Source organism: Tachypleus tridentatus, chromosome 9, assembly GCF_004210375.1.
Source record: "Tachypleus tridentatus isolate NWPU-2018 chromosome 9, ASM421037v1, whole genome shotgun sequence".
Lineage (NCBI taxonomy): Eukaryota > Metazoa > Arthropoda > Merostomata > Xiphosura > Limulidae > Tachypleus > Tachypleus tridentatus.
In genome coordinates this window covers 76,343,705-76,361,761 of record NC_134833.1, presented here as the reverse complement: position 1 = coordinate 76,361,761, position 18,057 = coordinate 76,343,705, and the positions used below count along the sequence as shown (strand labels likewise).

General features: G+C 32.7%; 1 protein-coding gene across 1 annotated transcript in view; it reads right to left on the bottom strand.

Moving 5' to 3' along the window:
- Nucleotides 1–2,437, bottom strand: part of LOC143225537 (tyrosine-protein kinase RYK-like) — a 154,921-nt gene extending 152,484 nt beyond the window's left edge. Inside the window, exon 1 of the mRNA XM_076455168.1 lies at nucleotides 2,255–2,437. Coding sequence (XP_076311283.1) covers nucleotides 2,255–2,363 — 109 coding nt within the window. The 5' untranslated portion in view covers nucleotides 2,364–2,437. The remainder of the gene's footprint in view (nucleotides 1–2,254) is intronic.
- Between the last annotated feature and the right edge of the window lie 15,620 nt (nucleotides 2,438–18,057).

Below are 18,057 nucleotides of genomic sequence, written 5' to 3'. Positions count from 1 at the left end.
CAACCATGTCTGTCTCTTTTTGTAGGTATAAAACAACTTAATAATTAAATTGTACTGATGCCACTCCATGACAAAGTCAGAAAAAAATTATAATGAAATATTTTCAGTTATTAACTCGTAAACTATTGTTTTAATATAAATATGTAAAATGAAACTCCACGTAGTAAAATTTAGAATGAAAATTACTAGTTCTTCCACCTTTACGACTTATTACTCATCTATCGTGAAATAATTCTGAGTATGTAAATATAGCAGAACTTGTAGCCTTACAAAGGGCATCAGTTTTAATCAGACTTAATGTTTAAGCATTCAAAATGATAATGTTTCAAAAGCAGATTCCTTTCCAATCCACGTTTTAAAAGGTACATCAAAATATGTCTGTCTGTTTGTTTGTTTTGAAATTTGCACAAAGCTACAGATGACTATCTGCGCTAGCCGTCCCTAATCTAGTAGTGTAAGACTAGAGGGAAAGCAGGTGGTCATCACCACTCACTTCCATCTCTTGGGATACTTTTTTACTAACGAATAGTGGGACTGACCGCCAAATTATAACGCCTCTATGGCTGAAAGGGCGATTATGTTTGGTGTGACTGGCCACATCAAAATGTAACTTAAGGCTGAGAACGGTTGAAGATTTAGACTAAATGTGCTTTAAAATTTATCATAATGTCTAGTTAAATAGACAGCTCTCAGTTATTTAAAGGTTGCACTCGTGACCTCACAGACTCATTTAAAAGCCAATACGGATTTGTGTCAGACGTAACAAAACAGCAATGTATTGTTAGCAACAAGTCTGATATACACTCTATGTCACTGAGAAATCGCGTTTCGATTTTGACAAGAAACACTTCTGATTATTTTTTAAAAAAGGGGTATTATACGATTATATAGAGCACCGTATTCGAGATTGAGTCTTAGAGACACATAGAAAAAGAAATCACAGCAGTTCATCCGAAAGCTTTTACAGATCCAAACAGTCTGCCGACAATAGACCTTTATCAAGATGAAAAAGACGGCTTTGACATTTACATCTGCTAAGACTGCTTCCCTGCCGAGCGTTATTATCAGTACTCGCTTCGAAATTTACCTTTCCCATGAACATCCATTATACTGATAAAACTAAATCACTTTAACTCCTCTCTAACACGAAAAAATTCTCATCGAGCACTGTAACTATGGTAACTAATACTAAGTCAGTCACTTTGCACTAGCTAATATTTTGGTCGTTAATTTTTATAGGGTTGCTTCTGTTATTATTGTTTGCTCTTACTTTTATATATATATTTAAACTAAAAGTATGTATAAAGAGCAAGAATAAAAGTTAAACTTAAGATTGACTTAAGATTAAACACCGTTCTTGAACGAGTAAACTTTTATGCGCAATGGAACAATCATTTTAAATGGTCAAAACTACCGCTAACAACAAGGAAATCAAATTGATGAAACAACGCATTCGAATCGTTATAACAAAAAACGTAAGATCAGTATATTGAATTAGCAATATTATTTACTGGTTTGAGTGTTCTTTCCGATCTCTTAGTATATTAGATTAGCAATATTCATTACTAGTTTGAGTGTTATTTCTGATCTGTGTGAGTATCTTGCTTTGGGTCCCCCGCTGGTACAGCGGAAAGTCTACGGATTTACAACGCTAAAATCAGGGGGTTCGATTCCCCTCGGCTTTGCTATAAGAAAACATACAGACATCTTGCTTTGGTGAGAAATTGATATTAGTAGATATTGATTATCTGTATTTTCTTTCCTTCACATAACAGTATAATGAATATATACTCAAAGAGCATCTGATATTTATCTGTGCATTTGTTTATATAGTATGATTTAAATATATAATCACAGGAAATACGAGGCTTACATATATATTCGTCGTGCATTTACTTAAAATAAAATAAGAGCTCAGAATACCCAAAGGCATATTCTACTTTAATCTTAATATTTAATCTCATTCTTTGTTCCATGATATAGAAATTAATATAACTCATCCTTTATAACTGAACTGATTTCATGATTTTTCAGAGAAGGCCTACTTTTGTTTTTCTTTTAATGAGAACAATGATTTTCTTTTGTAGAATTATATTATAAATTTCGTGGATAGATACGTGTTTCGTAAGTTTCAAAATGTGTGTACAGTTTTTAGAATGATAAAAAATAAATATATTTTCATCAACTCTTTTTGCACGATCGTGAAACGACTAAAGGAATGGAGTCTGTTCAGTTGAAGTGTACAGTAACTTACCTACTAGTCTTCCTAGTTCGTGAGACTGCAAGAAAAGGTTGAAGTATCCGGAGCACGGGTACAAAGTCAGTAACCAGCAGAGAAGCGCCACGAATAGCTGTTGCTTCATCTTGAAGACCTACCTAAACGTCCACTTTTATCGGGAAAGGATCAGAAGTTTAGCCTCTAAGCCATTGAAGTGAAACTGGAAAAACAAACTCGCAATTTAAAGAGTCTGTGATAAGATATATAGGTGGTTTTAAGTCCAAAGTCCAAACAGTGTAGTGTGTTCAGTTTTAAAATAAAGCATTTTAACGATTTTCTAGTTCATGATACTGTATATATATTTTTGTAAGACTGTGAATTCTTTAACGTTTTTCGTCATTGAATAAAATTAAAAGCTTTTAATAAAGAGTTCGAAACTTTTGATATAGTCAAACTTATACTAATTTATCTGGCTTTAAGGTAACATATTTTGTTCAGATGATAAAAGGAATAGTTCATAAAATGCATTTAAATTACTTCACTAATTGACGTTATTATGACATAGACTACAGAGAAAGCAGCTTAGAGTGAATTGATAATACACACTGTATAGAGAAATTTCACAAACAACAGAAAGTCATTTCAATAACTCGCTGTGTATTATTTCCACGTTAGGGGGGTATTATGAAGATTTCACGACGAAGTTTGAGCACTCAAATGTTCTGTCGAATAATCGCGTGGCTGAATGTTCGAACATACAGAGACCTACCTACCTGTGTGTAACGCTCGAATGAAGACACTTCGTTTGCCGCTTCATCGTCGATTTAAAAGCAGGAGTTTCTTTTCACTAGCGACACGCTGCGGATTAAGTAAGGATTGAAATGGAGAACTGCTCTATATTCTCACACAAACCCACACGGAATCTCAACAAGTCTGTTTCTAAGTAAATATGAGTAGACAGAACAATGACTCAGACTGAGAGCAACCAGTTTTGATGATTGAGGAAAACAGACTCACAAACACTCATTTTAAAAAAAACAACCTGTTGATTAAGAAGAAATGTGTTAGAAAGAGAATATATATATTAAAAAGAACAGTTTTTGTGGAATTAAAAAATAAATAGTAAGACTCAGAATAACTCCATTAGTACTTTGAAAGTAAATATATTTATTGAAAAGAAAAACAGATTTAGTGTAATTAAGGTAATCAACCTAAACTGAAGAGAACCGAGTTACAATATCAAAGTAAATATCTTTACTGAGAAGAACAAGTTTATTAGACTTAGAATAATAATTCTGTAGACTGATAAGAGTTATAGAATTAAGGTAAATAAAAAGCTTCACTAAGTAACACAGATTTAGCAGACTTACAACAACCATTCTGTAGACTAAATAAGAATTATGCTATAACATTTTTGGAATATCAGCAAACACCTTTTCTGAGAAGAACAAATTTAGAAGATGTAGAAGAATCATTCCGCTAAGAATTATGTTACAATATTATATGTCTAAACATCCTTATTACGAAAAAACTTTAGCTTTATCCTGCTTATTTATCATAGCGCAAAGGCACATGGCGGAGTTAATCGAAGAATTTAGCATTTTAAGTCCGTCATACTATCGCTGGGGACACAAATTTAGTGGGCTTAGAAGAGCAAAAGTCACTAACTGAACTTATCGTTGCTTACATCTTCATAACTATTAAACAAAATTCTAAAGAAATGTATATTAGCTATCTCAAATAAAAGAAATTTATTGATTAACAAAGCCTGTGAAATGAATGGTAAAGAAAATGTTTCTAAGATATCCCAGGATTTAAATATATATTTCGTTAACAAAATCTAAATACAAGCTAATCTCTCGATTTACAAAAAAAGTAGCAATAGTGTTAAAGTGAGTTACGAACCAAAAAGTCTACAAGCGATATCAAAATAAAGTGGTTTGATGATATAAAATAACTATGTTAACAGTATTAAAGTGAATTAACCATTGATCGAGAAATATTTTGCTAACAGCCTCATGGAATCATGATTTAAGCATCATATAAAAACAAAATAACAGTCTAAACAATTGTTATTCACTGACTGAGAAAGGCTTTAACTGTTCCAAAGCCAACTAATTCAACCACCGAGTAAAACCGTAATGATAGTTTTGAAAAAAGTAATTAATGGATTCAGGAATATTCTGTTAACATTTCTGAGGCAAGATAGTTCAGTAAGAGAGAAAAACTGTTGAGGTTGAATTGTATTAAAACAGTTCTGGAATTTCTGTCTGATGACTGTGGATCTTGAATAACTTGAGGTACAGTTTCCATTCTAAAAAGCTCCATCATAAAACTGTCATGTCAAAAGCTCTGAATAATTCTATTTGATCTTCTAGTGTACAAGAACGACGGTTTCAGACAGCACAACACTCCATAGGCGACTTGACCAGTATATTTTCGAATGACATAACATTAATACCCGTTTCATTCTTAAGTTACTTTGGGTATGCGACGGTTGAACAGTTATATCATTGAAACATTTTGTTTACACGTGACTTGAGTCACTTTTTCCAGACGAAGATCATTTTTTATTATGTTGCTTGCTTACAGTTGCCAGGGGAACATGGATGGCTTTTTCCATTGAATTTTGTGTTTGTGGATTCTCACGTGTTATAAGACGGCTGTACTTTGTTTTCTAATGCTACGAATTAGAAGAAATATCTTCGTGTTGTTAATTCTAAATCCCCGGTCTTAACACATCGTTATGACTTGAGTGTGTGCATATTTTTCATTGGAAATATCTGCTACGTACTCTTAGCAAAAACAGTCAATTTTTTGGTGGTATCACATTAACTACATAATGCCAAACAATGTCAAAATGTAGTTCTAATAGTTTCCGTTCCACGTGAATTTATATTGACTGTGATTGTCACAAGACTTTCTGATATACATATTCAAAATAATTTTCTATAATATGCTCGATCCGCTGTATAAGTATAGATCCTAAGCAAGGGTAATGCACTGCCTGAGAAAGACTGTGTTAACAGTTTCTAAACAGTACTTAGTAATTCAGAAAGGATGTGAATGCTAATCTGTTTATTATTGACTAAAACAAAATGTATTAATAGTTTTATAGCAGCATGAGCTGATTAAGAAATTCTGTGATAATAGTCTAAATTTTATTAATACGATTATTAAAAGAGACCATTAAACAATCTCAAAGCAATATAATATTGTGATTACTAAAGATCATATCAATAACTTAAAAACAAAATAATGTAATGGTTCAAAAAGACTGCAACATGGTCAAGACATGATAATTCACTAATGAAAAGGTGCTGCGTTAATAATCATAAGAGCAAGTCAGTTTGGTTTGGTTTGTTTTGAATTTTGCGCAAATCTACACGAGTGATATTTGTGCTAGCCGTCCCTAATTTAGCAGTGTAAGACTAGAGGGAAGGCAGCTAGTCATCACCACCCACCGCCAACTCTTAAGCTATTCTTTTATCAATATATAGTGGGATTGACCGTCACATTATGACGCCCCCACGGCTGAAAGGGCGAGCATGTTTGGTGCGACGGGGATTCAAACCTGCGACCCTTGGATTAAGAGTCGAGTGTCTTAACCACCTGGCCATGCAGTAATGTGCTGTATACCGAAGACTGACTTGCTGGCCTGACATGGCTAGGTGGTTAGGGCGCTGGACTCGTAATCTGAGAGTCGCGGGTTTGAATCCCCGTCGCATCAAACATGCTCGCATTTCAGCCGTGGAAACGTTATAATGTGACTTAAAGAGTAGCCCAAGAGTTGGCGGTGGGTGGTGATGACTAGCTGTCTTCCCTGTAGTCTTACACTGTTAACTTAAGGACGGCTAGCACAAATATCACTCGTGTAGATTTGCGCGAAATACAAACAAACAGACAAAAGTTAGTCTTCTGATTGAAAAATAGTATTTTAATAATTTATTAGCAAGCTGTTGAATTGATTTAAAAAATAACTGTATTAATAGCCCCAAATCAGAAGGTAAAATGATAATTTGGGAATATCAAGTTTGCATTCGTAAAACGAACAAACCTGTTGATTGAAAAATAATGTGTTAAATTTTAATACAAGCTAGAGTGTATTTTCCTAAACACTTTTAATGGTCTCAGAGAAAGATAATCCGATTATAAGGATAAACAGCGTTTTAAAAGTCTCAAGACAAGATAATCCAATTACAGGGAGAGACAGTGTTAAAACTCTGAAAGCAAGGTAACCCACTAATTAGAAATTACTGTATCTGTTTATAAAATCAATTCTCTGATTAAAATTACTTGGAAAATTAGAAAGACTACTTTAACAGTTTTAAATCTAATGAACTCATTATATGAAAGTGCTTCTTTTTAAAGCCTCAATCTGCTAACCGTTTTCACAATCAATACATTTAGAAATTCAAGCGCTTAATGAAAATGTTTGTTTGTTTGTTTTTGAATTTCGCACAAAGCTATACGAGGGCTATCTCCTCTAGCCGTCCCTAATTTAGCAGTATAAGACTAGAGGGAAGGCAGCTAGTCATAACCACCCACCGCCAATTCTTGGGCTACTCTTTTACCAACAAATAGTGGGATTGACTGTCACATTATAATGCCCTCACGGCTGAAAGGGTGAGCATGTTTAGTGCGACAAGGATTCGAACCCGCGACCCTCAGATTACGAGTCGAGCACCCTAACCACCTGACCATGCCGGGGCTCTTTGGAGGTATTGTACTGTCGAATAGATATAACCATCTTTAGAATTATTGTACTGTCGAATAGATATAACCATATTTGGAACTATTGCACTGTCGAATAGATATAACCATCTTTGGAACTATTGCACTGTTGAATAAATATGAACATCTTTGGAGGTATTGCACTGTCGAATAGATACTGCCATCTTTTGTATAACCACGATTATTAACTTCTTAATGACTTCAAGTTAAAAAAAAGGTTTTCTGTTATGAATCTGGTAAAATACGTTTATATTTTAATACGTGATAATAATAGCATTTGTATTCTAGTGTGTTATGTTTTATCAACTTTATATTAAATTATGAATCATATTTGTAGCAAAAATAGCATCTGTGTTGGGATTCGTTTTCTTTTTATTTTGGTACAAAACGAAAGGTAACCAAATCAGTAGAGAAACGTTAAGCTAGAACTTTAATATGGGAAATGAAAGCGTAACTTGTAAAGCTCTGAGTTCCATTCAAGTATATTATTGTTAGGCACTCTCGTGAAATACATTTTTTAAAATTTTGGTACTATTAATTTTTCTAAGTTTAATGACATAAAAATTCGCCATGGTAGCTCACGAAATGTGCCTGTCCACTGAACTGTTAATATAAAGCCCCTGGTGTGTCATATGTTGTTTGATATTAATGTGTTGTATTGTTGTTTTTTTTAAATTTTGCGCAAAGCTGCATGAGAGCTATTTGTGCTATGCGTTCCTAATTTAGAGTGTAAGACTAGGATGAAGACAGCTAGTCATCACTACCCACCGCCAACTCTTGGGCTACTCTTTTACCTACAAATAGTGGAATTGACCATAACATTATAAAGCCCTTATAGCAGAAAGGGTGAGCATGTTTGGTGTGACGGGGATTCGAACCCACGACCCTCAGATTACGAGTCAAGCGCATGCAACAAAGATAATTAATCTATAATCCTCTACTCATTATATGGTATTTAATTCGGTAAAATAATATCTCATCAGCTTTTAAAGTTTAAAATGTTTACTGTTTTAACATTTTAAAAATATATTTTGTAATATTTAATATTTTTATCACATAATAATATTTACGTGTATAATTTCGCCAGTTTAGGTGTTTGTGAATATGGAGAGAGAACGAGAAAGAATATATGGACCTTAGATGTATACCAGTTACAACTTGTTGTTACCTTTTTTTTCATTTAGTTTTTTTTTTATGTTTCCCAGACCAACATTTATACAGAAATCAAGTACACTATTGGCCGACTGAAATAGATAAATCAGATAACTTTGTGGACATAAATATAATACCTATCATACAAGCGAGAGGAACTACTTGGAGATATAGTGGATAGACAGAAATATTTTGTTCTCTCTTTTCTTTACTGTTTTCATTGCTGCAACTAACTTTCTTTCATCCAACAAGAGTCTTCGTTCCCGATTGATCTTACTTCTCTTCCTAACTTGTTATGGCTATTGCTACAAGGAAACTGACTTAGTATACTAACCAGTTAGCGATCATATAATCAATGAAGCATTAACGTTTATACTTTGCAAAAGTATGTGCGAAGCGAGTGTGTGTATACATATAGGTAACTACGAATATACTGACATGCCACACATACATTTATATATATATATATACCAACTGACAAAACCAAATAATGATAAAAAACTAATAAATGTCAGTACACGTGTGTGTGAAGTGTGATATATCAGTATTTGGCGAGTCTATTCGGCACTTTAACAAAAAAACTTTATAATGTCTGGTATGACTCATATTTTGATTCAAAGTATATCTGCATTTTTTTTGGTGTGCATTACTCACTAAAAATAGAGATGTTTAACAGCTTTTTAGATTCTTGCTATAAGTTTACCGTAGATACATGGGAGTACATTTACTAAGTCACACCTTACCTTCGCCATAAACTTACATATATAAATGTACATTTACTAAGTCACAACTTACCTTCGCCATAAACTTACATGGATAGGTGTACATTTACCAAGTCACAATTTACCTTCACTATAAACTTACATACATAGGTAGGAGTACATTTACTAAGTCACAACTTACCTTCGCCATAAACTTACATGGATAGGTGTACATTTACCAAGTCACAATTTACCTTCACTATAAACTTACATACATAGGTAGGAGTACATTTACTAACAGTTACGTTCACTCTAAACGTAGATGCACGTGACTATATTTTCTAAGTTCCAAATTAATTTCACTATAGACTTACATACGTTGGAGCACATTTGTTACGTTACTAAGTAGCTGTTTATCTCTGAAAAAGCTTTCAGGTAGTATTTTATATCTGCAGTGATTCTAACACGGGCTTCATCTGTATAATGTACAATCAACATTGAGAACGATTCGACGAATTTGATATAGACTTCTGCAACTGATGTTGAATATTTATCAGAAGAAAAGGAGAAAACAGTTTAGAAGCCAACTGGAAAAAACTACCTTACAACCTACAATTCAAGATATACAAAAAAACCTTACTTAGCCTTAGGTTCCAACAGCAATATAAAATGTAATGTATCTGTGACTATAGGCATCTAAACTTAATTGTTGATGCTAAAAAACGAGTTAGCGTTAAAAATATTCGAGTATTAATTTGTTATATATGGATCATTTGTTATAAATGGATAAAGAGTTAAAAAGATGATATAAAAGGTTTAAAGTAAAGAAGGTAAAAAAATTGGCCTTAAATTATTTATTTTTCTTGTATACCCCTGCTTACATGAAATATTAGGCCCTGCTGAAATAAATAATAATTAATTACCAAATTATTTCGGAGAAAGGCCCCCAAAATCTCTTAGTTCAGCAGAAGCACTTCGGACATGTTTGATTTGCTTCTAACTTTCGCCTTTCACACATGTTGTTTCTGATGTCCATCTAACACTTTACATAATTTATGAAACACCAACTCGCCATCAGGGATACACCACGTATATATAAAGTATCGTATCAGTCTTTTCAGCTTACTGTTCGATATTGAGGTACAATGCAAATATATTTCACAGATAGTATTAGAAAATATACACCACAGAAATCACTGCTATTGCCAAAACAAATGAAAACCAATATAAGTCATTGTTAAACAGTAGATTTTAAGAAAGTCACAAATGGGAGTCTAAAATTACGGCGAGTATTTTATAGCTTAACAGGTCTGTGTAAAACGACATTGGTGGCGAAGCAATAAGACATTTTATTTAAGTTTACAGTACGTGATAAGAATGACGATTGTGGATGTGTTATTTTTCTCACATTTGTGTTAACTAGTTCATTATAGACTGTAAAATAAAAATGTGTAAAAATAGCACAACAGATCCGTCTTTTGTCTACCACATGTCTGTAATTGCCAAAAGCTTTTCTTTTTTATTTCAGTAGCAAAATTCATCAACATGATATTAATCACATTTATTGAGTCTAAAAGTCTCATGTTTCGTTACTTTAGGTGTTTTATACAATGAATCACGTTTCTTGAGGAGAAAAAATAGCATTTCTGATATAACTTTGACTGAACAGGTTAAATCAGCTATTTGACTATATTATCATGATAAAATCTTTTTCAGTTACTAGTAAATTCATATAATCATAGTCTCTAATTCTATGAGAGAGTTTAGAAAACCATAAAAGAAAAACGATAGTTACTTTTAATTCTAACAGGTCAGAAAAGTAAGTTTATCTATCTCCTAGCAATGAAAATGCACTTTTGTAGGTCCTAGTAATCTTACCAAAGCAAAAAAGAAAAGTGTCTTTATTTTCCAGTGACTATTTAAATCTGAGAGATTTCCAACTTTAAGAAGTAAGTTTCTGTAGTTGCTGATTGTTTTAAGCTTTATAAAAACTTTATATCTTTTAATGATGTCAAAGTACAAATATGTCTCTTCTTAGATTTTAAATATAGTAAACAATTCAGACTAATTATTTATTATTTAATAGTTTTAAATAATAAATTATTTAATTCCTAATGATTTTGGTCAGAATAAAATACTCCCATTTGGTTAAATGAAAATCTTTTTAGCCTTATGTTATTTTTATTTATAAATTATTTTTGTTGTTTCCCAGAAGTTCACACGACCACAACAAAATCTCTATATTTTTTGTGACGTAAATAACTACAATCGTTATACCAGAAATTTATTAATATACCCAAATGGTTATTCCAGAAAATAGAAACAAAATGTTCCTTATGTTTTCAGATATTCAGGTCAAACATTTTCTACTTTTGAGTTATTCTATACCATCAAAGTATGTTTTGAAGATTTATCACAACAAGAACATATTTTCTATAGTTCGTGGTAATTTGAGCAATAAGAAAAAATACGTGTAAGTTTTTTGTGATTTTAGGTTATTTAAAAAATATATAGTTTCTAAATGTTTCAAAGAATTAAAATAAAGCAACAACAACTGCTGGCGATGTAGGTAAGGTTTCTCTGGAGACAGTATGTTTTAAACGACCTTAATATTTAGTTTATTGGATTCCAATGGACTTGGGTTTGTTTATTAGTAACAGAAACGATTAACAATAACTGAAAATGTTTGGCTGAGTTACGTTTCGTCTCACATTATAAACAAAATACCGTTAAAGAAATTGCATTTTTATGTGTGTTTTATCACACATTCAACAAAAGTATAATTCTTTTGCTTAGTATTTGTTTCTTTGTCCCTGCATATCATTTTAACAACTCTAGAAACATTGTATATTTAGATTATATTTTGCTTAGCCATAAGGATAGATATACTTTTAATTAGACCTTCTGTTTCTTAATTTTAGATTATAGATATAGGGCCTCTATGCATTTCTACTATAGCTATAGGCATATAAATAAAAGTAGACCATGCTTGTATTTTGTATAAAATTCTGTATAAATTATAACCTAGCCTTAGACTATGTTGCATTGTGTTTTTAAGTTACGTATCCTAAGACAATCTAATTAAATACAGAAATGCTAAGTATGTCTGCTTCGATTCTAAAAACTGATCTTACTTTTAAAACCATTCTTTCATTTTTTATGACATTTCGTGTATGAACAAAATGAACCGATCATGCCGTGCGTCACGTAACTGTTGGAAACTATTATTGCAAAGACTTTGTCATGTTTAAAAGAAAATGTATTAAAACAAAAATTTCACCGACTTTCAAAGAGACAAGTTCAAGAGAAAGGAATGAACGTTTCTCTGGTATACGTCAGTAGGTTATGAGTTACTCGGGATTGGCTGAACTTTATCAAACGCTGAAATAGTAGCTTAGCCCATTAAAATATAAACTCTAATAGTCATGTGGTAAGCGATAGTGTAAGAAAAACACACGTTCACGAAATGTAATCGCATATTACTGAGAAGACTCTGAAACATTGATTACCATAGAAGCAAAGAATGATAGAGTCAAAACTTCAACGTTATTTATCACTAAGTCAACCCGGTTTATCGAAAAGAAGATAATTATATGATAAAGATGGATGTTATTTAGTTGTTTACGGTGAATCAAAGAAAAATAAATCCATACCTGAGTAGTTTACATTCTTGGACGAATAACCGTGGTGGTTGCATCAATCAGCTTTTACGCTATTATAGTTGGGTGTGAAAAATAATATTTTGCAGCTGGAAAAAATATGTGACTTGCAGGTCATGGGGTCACGATCTCAGCATTTGATAAGAACGAGTCATCCTTACACTCTGAGTTATCTGTGAAATTCCAAAACGAAAATATGTTTATTATATTGGACGAAAGCCACTTCATTACGAATACATTTGGTTTGCGATGGAGAACTCAACGTCATGATTTTGTCATGTGGGAGTGTACAGTGGAGTAAACAAAGAAATGAGACTGCATACACAACTCTGGATTAATATTCAGCAATAACATAGTCCGAAAAGAAACAGTTTTCGTACGGAAAGTTTCTTAAACATGGGCAGTGAAAACAGAAAAAAATTGAAAGACAATGATGAACAAAAAGTGTAGAAAGAACACTTGAGAACATTGTTCGAATCTCCTATGAATGTCAAACACTAATTATGATTTCAATCAAAAGGAAGAAAAGAGCGTGCCCTACTGATTAGTATGTTATGATGTGTATCAGAAGATCCAAGATGCGAGACAAGATATTCTACTGTGAGGGCATTATATATATAACAGTCAACCCTGCTATTTGGTTATGAGTAGCCACATATGCGGTAAATGTCACTGCTGGTTGCCTTTCCTTTGTTTGACAGTTTCCATATAGGAATGACTATGTTTCAATCTTAAAATTATATGATCTGATCGTTTAGCCAATATGTCACATGAGGTGCCAGTCAGATTTATAATGTGGTGTTATACCACTTTGTTTGCTATTTTATTTTCTCAAACTTTTCTAGTATGTTTAGTTGTTTATTTTCATTTTATGTCGGGAATAGTGGGTGTTTCATTCCAGAAAGTTTCAAAACTAAGAATACTTTCAAACATAATAACTTATGTTAGTTCATTCCAGATATATTATGACAAAAGATCACATTTACTTATATTCTATACTGGATCCTTTCCAGTTTGTTCACAAACAAATGTAGAAGCAATAAATTAGGAATAACCATTGACTACTGTATTGCCTGCAGGAATCAAGAGAATGGTCAACTGGTCACGACTCAAGCACAGTCAATAAGATTTTGCATTAGCAGTCTGTCTTATCAGGTTACCATTGTGATAGTTGCGCTGTAAACTTTAACATTCATTATATATTTCATGTTACGTGTGTCATCCAATTTAAAATGTCATGTAGATTTATTTTCTCTCAAGGTGCTCGTAAACTGTAGGCTTATCCTGTAGAAAGAACAGCGCTCAGCTACTACACATATATGACAAGAGTCTAATTCTATTTATATACTATATTACTTCAGTATATACATTTGCTGCAACAGAAAGAATTCTTTAGCTTTTAGATGTGAAGTGTGAAATTCCTATGATCGACTTTCTCTTAAGTAAATCTACAAATATGATAATGGTGGATACTTTTTTAAAACGTCTTGAAAAAGATTATATTGCTTATCCAGTGAATTAAATAACGAACCTCCATTGATAATCCAATTATTATAACATTGGCCAAGAAGACAAATACCCTTAAAATATCAAAACTGACTTTCTGCCAGTGGCAACCCATCAATTACAAAAGTGGTGGCTGACTGCTTTACCATAGGTCGTGATGGAGACATTATTGCCAGTCTCAAGCTGTGAAATGGGCCACTGCATGGAGATCTGCATTTCAAAGTGCTGAGAAAAGGAAAACTGCACTCATCTTGAAAGATGTTTTCTGAGGGTCAAAGGAAATAAAGACACAGGAAAAAGTCACATTTCATTTGACTACCATAAATAATTAAAGTAATGAAAGAAAAATATTTTAAATCAGTTATTAACTGATAATAAATGACTTTCGCACATTGACAACATATTATGTGTAATGGTATTACATATACACTTGAGTGCAAAAAAATGGAACTTTTTTAAAAAACGTATTTTTAATTATAAATAATGTTTTTCTTAATACTATTTTCTTTTATCACCATAATTTCAACAACATTATGTTCTTTTTTACAAATACATCATTAGCTAGCAGTCATTATAGATCTAGTTTATAAATTCTAGGTGTGCAAAGAAATGGAATAAAAAGTCATTATAAATATAATCATGTTTTCCTATCTTTTTAAATATACCTGTGACATTTCTTGTTGTGACCTTTTTGTTTCTGTAGAAGATAAGTCACAATCCCGGTGAGTCTGCTGAAGTAGACTTTTTGAAGCTTGGAGTTCTAGCTCTAAACTGTTGATCATTTATCTATGTAAAATTAGTCCTAAGTGTCACTTTCTATACCAGAGTTTATTCTATACGAGAATCTACTATTTTATGACAAAGTTATATTGTAATTAAGATCACTCCATTTGTAAGGTTGTTTTAGGGCCAACATATAAGGTAAGTAAGTTGTTCCACATAAGTTATAGAATTCTATAAGTGATTGATCAGTTATAAAGAACGTATAAATTATAAAATCACTTACTCTATTTTTTGAGAAATGTTTTTGCTTTCAAAAACTTAAGGTTTGTTAGTATATTTTACAAGCTTGGCTCAATTCTAACTAGTTTTGGAGGTGTTCCATATTCAACCACCAATTGAAAAACTAAGTCTGGGTTATATATCAGTTTAAATGTATTTTTTTAAAATCAAATATATCATTTTATTATAGTACTGTTATTTAGTTAGTTCAAATATAGTCTGATTTGAAACTACCAGATTGTTTATTTTTGATTATCTTTACTGGAAGTCCTGTCTTTATCATTTCATATTACTACTATTGGCATTGTGAATACTAGATCCTTAAGTCTCCTGTTACTGCAATGACCATTTATTTGCCTTTATTTCAAGTCCTGGAACAATAAATAAAAAACATGTTAAGTATCAAAGGAAAAAAGTACCAGTTGAAAAATTTTTAATGATGTTCAGATACATTCAATGAACTAACACATCTTACACTTCCAAATAACCAATATTTGCAAGTGTACAAATATTAAAATCGTTAGCATGCACAGATTTGATAAAGCTTAACTTGAACGTTACTTGTATGGCAGCTGCCCTTCGTCTGTGCTTGAAATATTCACTTAACAACTTTGAACGTGTATCTTATATCCGTGGTAAAGCCATTAAGGTTATCTGCCTCCGTTCAATAGAACTTTAAACTCGTCTTCAACGATGAGGGTTTTACTGTCAATCTTATAACACGACTCAGCTTAAAAGTACAGAAAGTGTTTTGTGGTACTGTAGCAGTTTGGAACGTCGGTCTCCAGCTCCGAAAGCCAGAATAAACACAAGGCCATCCCGCATCCAGCACTTATAAAAACACACGCAAGGTGTATGTTATTTACGTTGCAATCTGTTACGTTGTTTTCCTTTAATAACGTTTTAGGTTTTTAGGCCACGGACCCAAAAAATATAGAAAATAATATAGTTTCAATTCTCCTTTGTTTTTAAAGAACACTCGTTCGAATCGTAACTTGGTCTTCAGATGCTTCTTCCGACAATTGTTAAAACTTCTCCTCTTTCCAAGTTAGTTTTCTTTAAAGCGGACAACTGATACTTCTAAACCCATTCATTCTTAGTCGTTATGTTTCTGTCTATGCGGTTGTGGAACTGCAGATATTATTTTATCTATCCAATTACCTTTCTTCCTGTATTCTTTTGCTTGTTATGTTGTAAAAGTATTACTTAGTCTCCCTCGGTGGATAGTTATCATCACTGATTGGTAGCACTGGATCATGTGATCGCATGTGCGATGGCGCCAGAACACGACGCTTCACTGGTTGATATCTCAAGAGAAAACTAGCTGTCCGAAAAATCGACTTCCACAAAGCATCTATGGTTCCCAAGGGTCATATTTCTCGCTCTGTTGGGTTCAACTGGGAACATTACGTTTGATATATTTTAAGCTGATTATCTAACAGTACTTTAAGACATTATTGTTTCATAATAACAGTATAAGGACACTCTGATGATGCATATGACAACAAACAATCCACGTAAGTCATGACAAAATATTGATCTCTCGAAATGCATCACCAATATCACTACATGCTAAATAAACTTTAAAATGTTATGCAATGTGAGTTTTTGACACTATTATTTTCAGTAATCAACCGTTTATAACTTAAACTCATGAATTTCAAATGCATATAATTTCTTTGTTAAATTTAACGAATCCGTTTTCTTATGGTTTGTACTTATATTACTTAAGATATAACACCAATTTGTCTTTCATATTCTGTTCACAAAGAGTAAAAGTTTGTTCCGACGAGTTAATTGGAATAAACAACTTAACAACTTGTGTAGATCATAAAAAACTTTTATATTTAAAAACATTAAAAGTTCTCTGCCGAGACATTAATTTTATTTCCTCTCTCTATTCAAATTATTTTACTGTCACGAGCTAACTAAACATGTTATTCTATTCATTCAAAGCCTTGCATCTTAACATATTTGATTTTGTGTTATTAGTTTCGAGAAATAATTAAGATAAGTTGGAGAAGAACAAGAACAGCAAAAAAATGTTCTCGATGTAAAGTTAGATAAATAAATGTTCGTATAGTCAGCACAGTTAAGCTTATGAAAAAGCTTCTGTTTCGCTACAGCACCTGTTTTGCAAATTCATCCTTATCTGATAAGTCTCGACAATGAACAGATGAAGTTAACGTTGAAAAGTATTTCGTTCCATTCCAATCAAGATATGAAGGACTAGAAGAAGACACAAAAATCCGGGACTTTTCGAAAAGACACGGAGAGGTTGTTCTTTGCAAACACTCGTTGATTTTTTCTGGCCATGGGTGATTTGTTATGCTTTCTTATGCACATACGTTCACGCGCTCAGGAACTTCTGAGTTGCCCAAGAAAGTTAGTAGGGCACGGAGCAATTTGCATAAGGTTCTTGGAACTTGTTCTTCTCTCGAAGAGCGATTTCGTCAATGGAACGAACCATTTTTTACTAATGTATTATATTTAGACACGTTTTACTAAGAAATACTACGTAAACAGTTGTTTTCTCCGTATAATTACTGGTATAATTACACATTTTTATTTTTAAATTTCGCGCAAAGCTATCCTATGGCTACTTGCGCTAGCCGTCCCTAATTTTGAAGTACTAGACTAGCGGAAAGACATCTTATGGGCAACGTCCACCTACAACTCTTGGACTACTTTTTACAAGCAAATAGTTTGATTGAACGTCGTATCATAATGATCCCGTCACCAAACATGATCGCTGTTTGAGCCGCGAGGACGTTAAAATGTGACGGTCAATCTCAGTTTTCATTTAAAATACTAGCCCCAGGTTTGGCGGTGGGTAGTGTTGACTAGCTGCCTTCCCTCTAAGTTATTATTTCTATATTAGGGACGGTTAGTACAATAGCCATCTTTTAGCTTGAAGCGAAATTCAAAAACAAACAAATTATAATAATATATAAGGAAAAATGATTTTTATACATAACGTAGCGCTTCATAGAACTCCGAGTTCTTCAAGTACAGACTTTTAGCTCATAGCTCCGTCATCTCTCAGCCGATTTGATATATAATTACAGTTGACCACCCTCAAGGT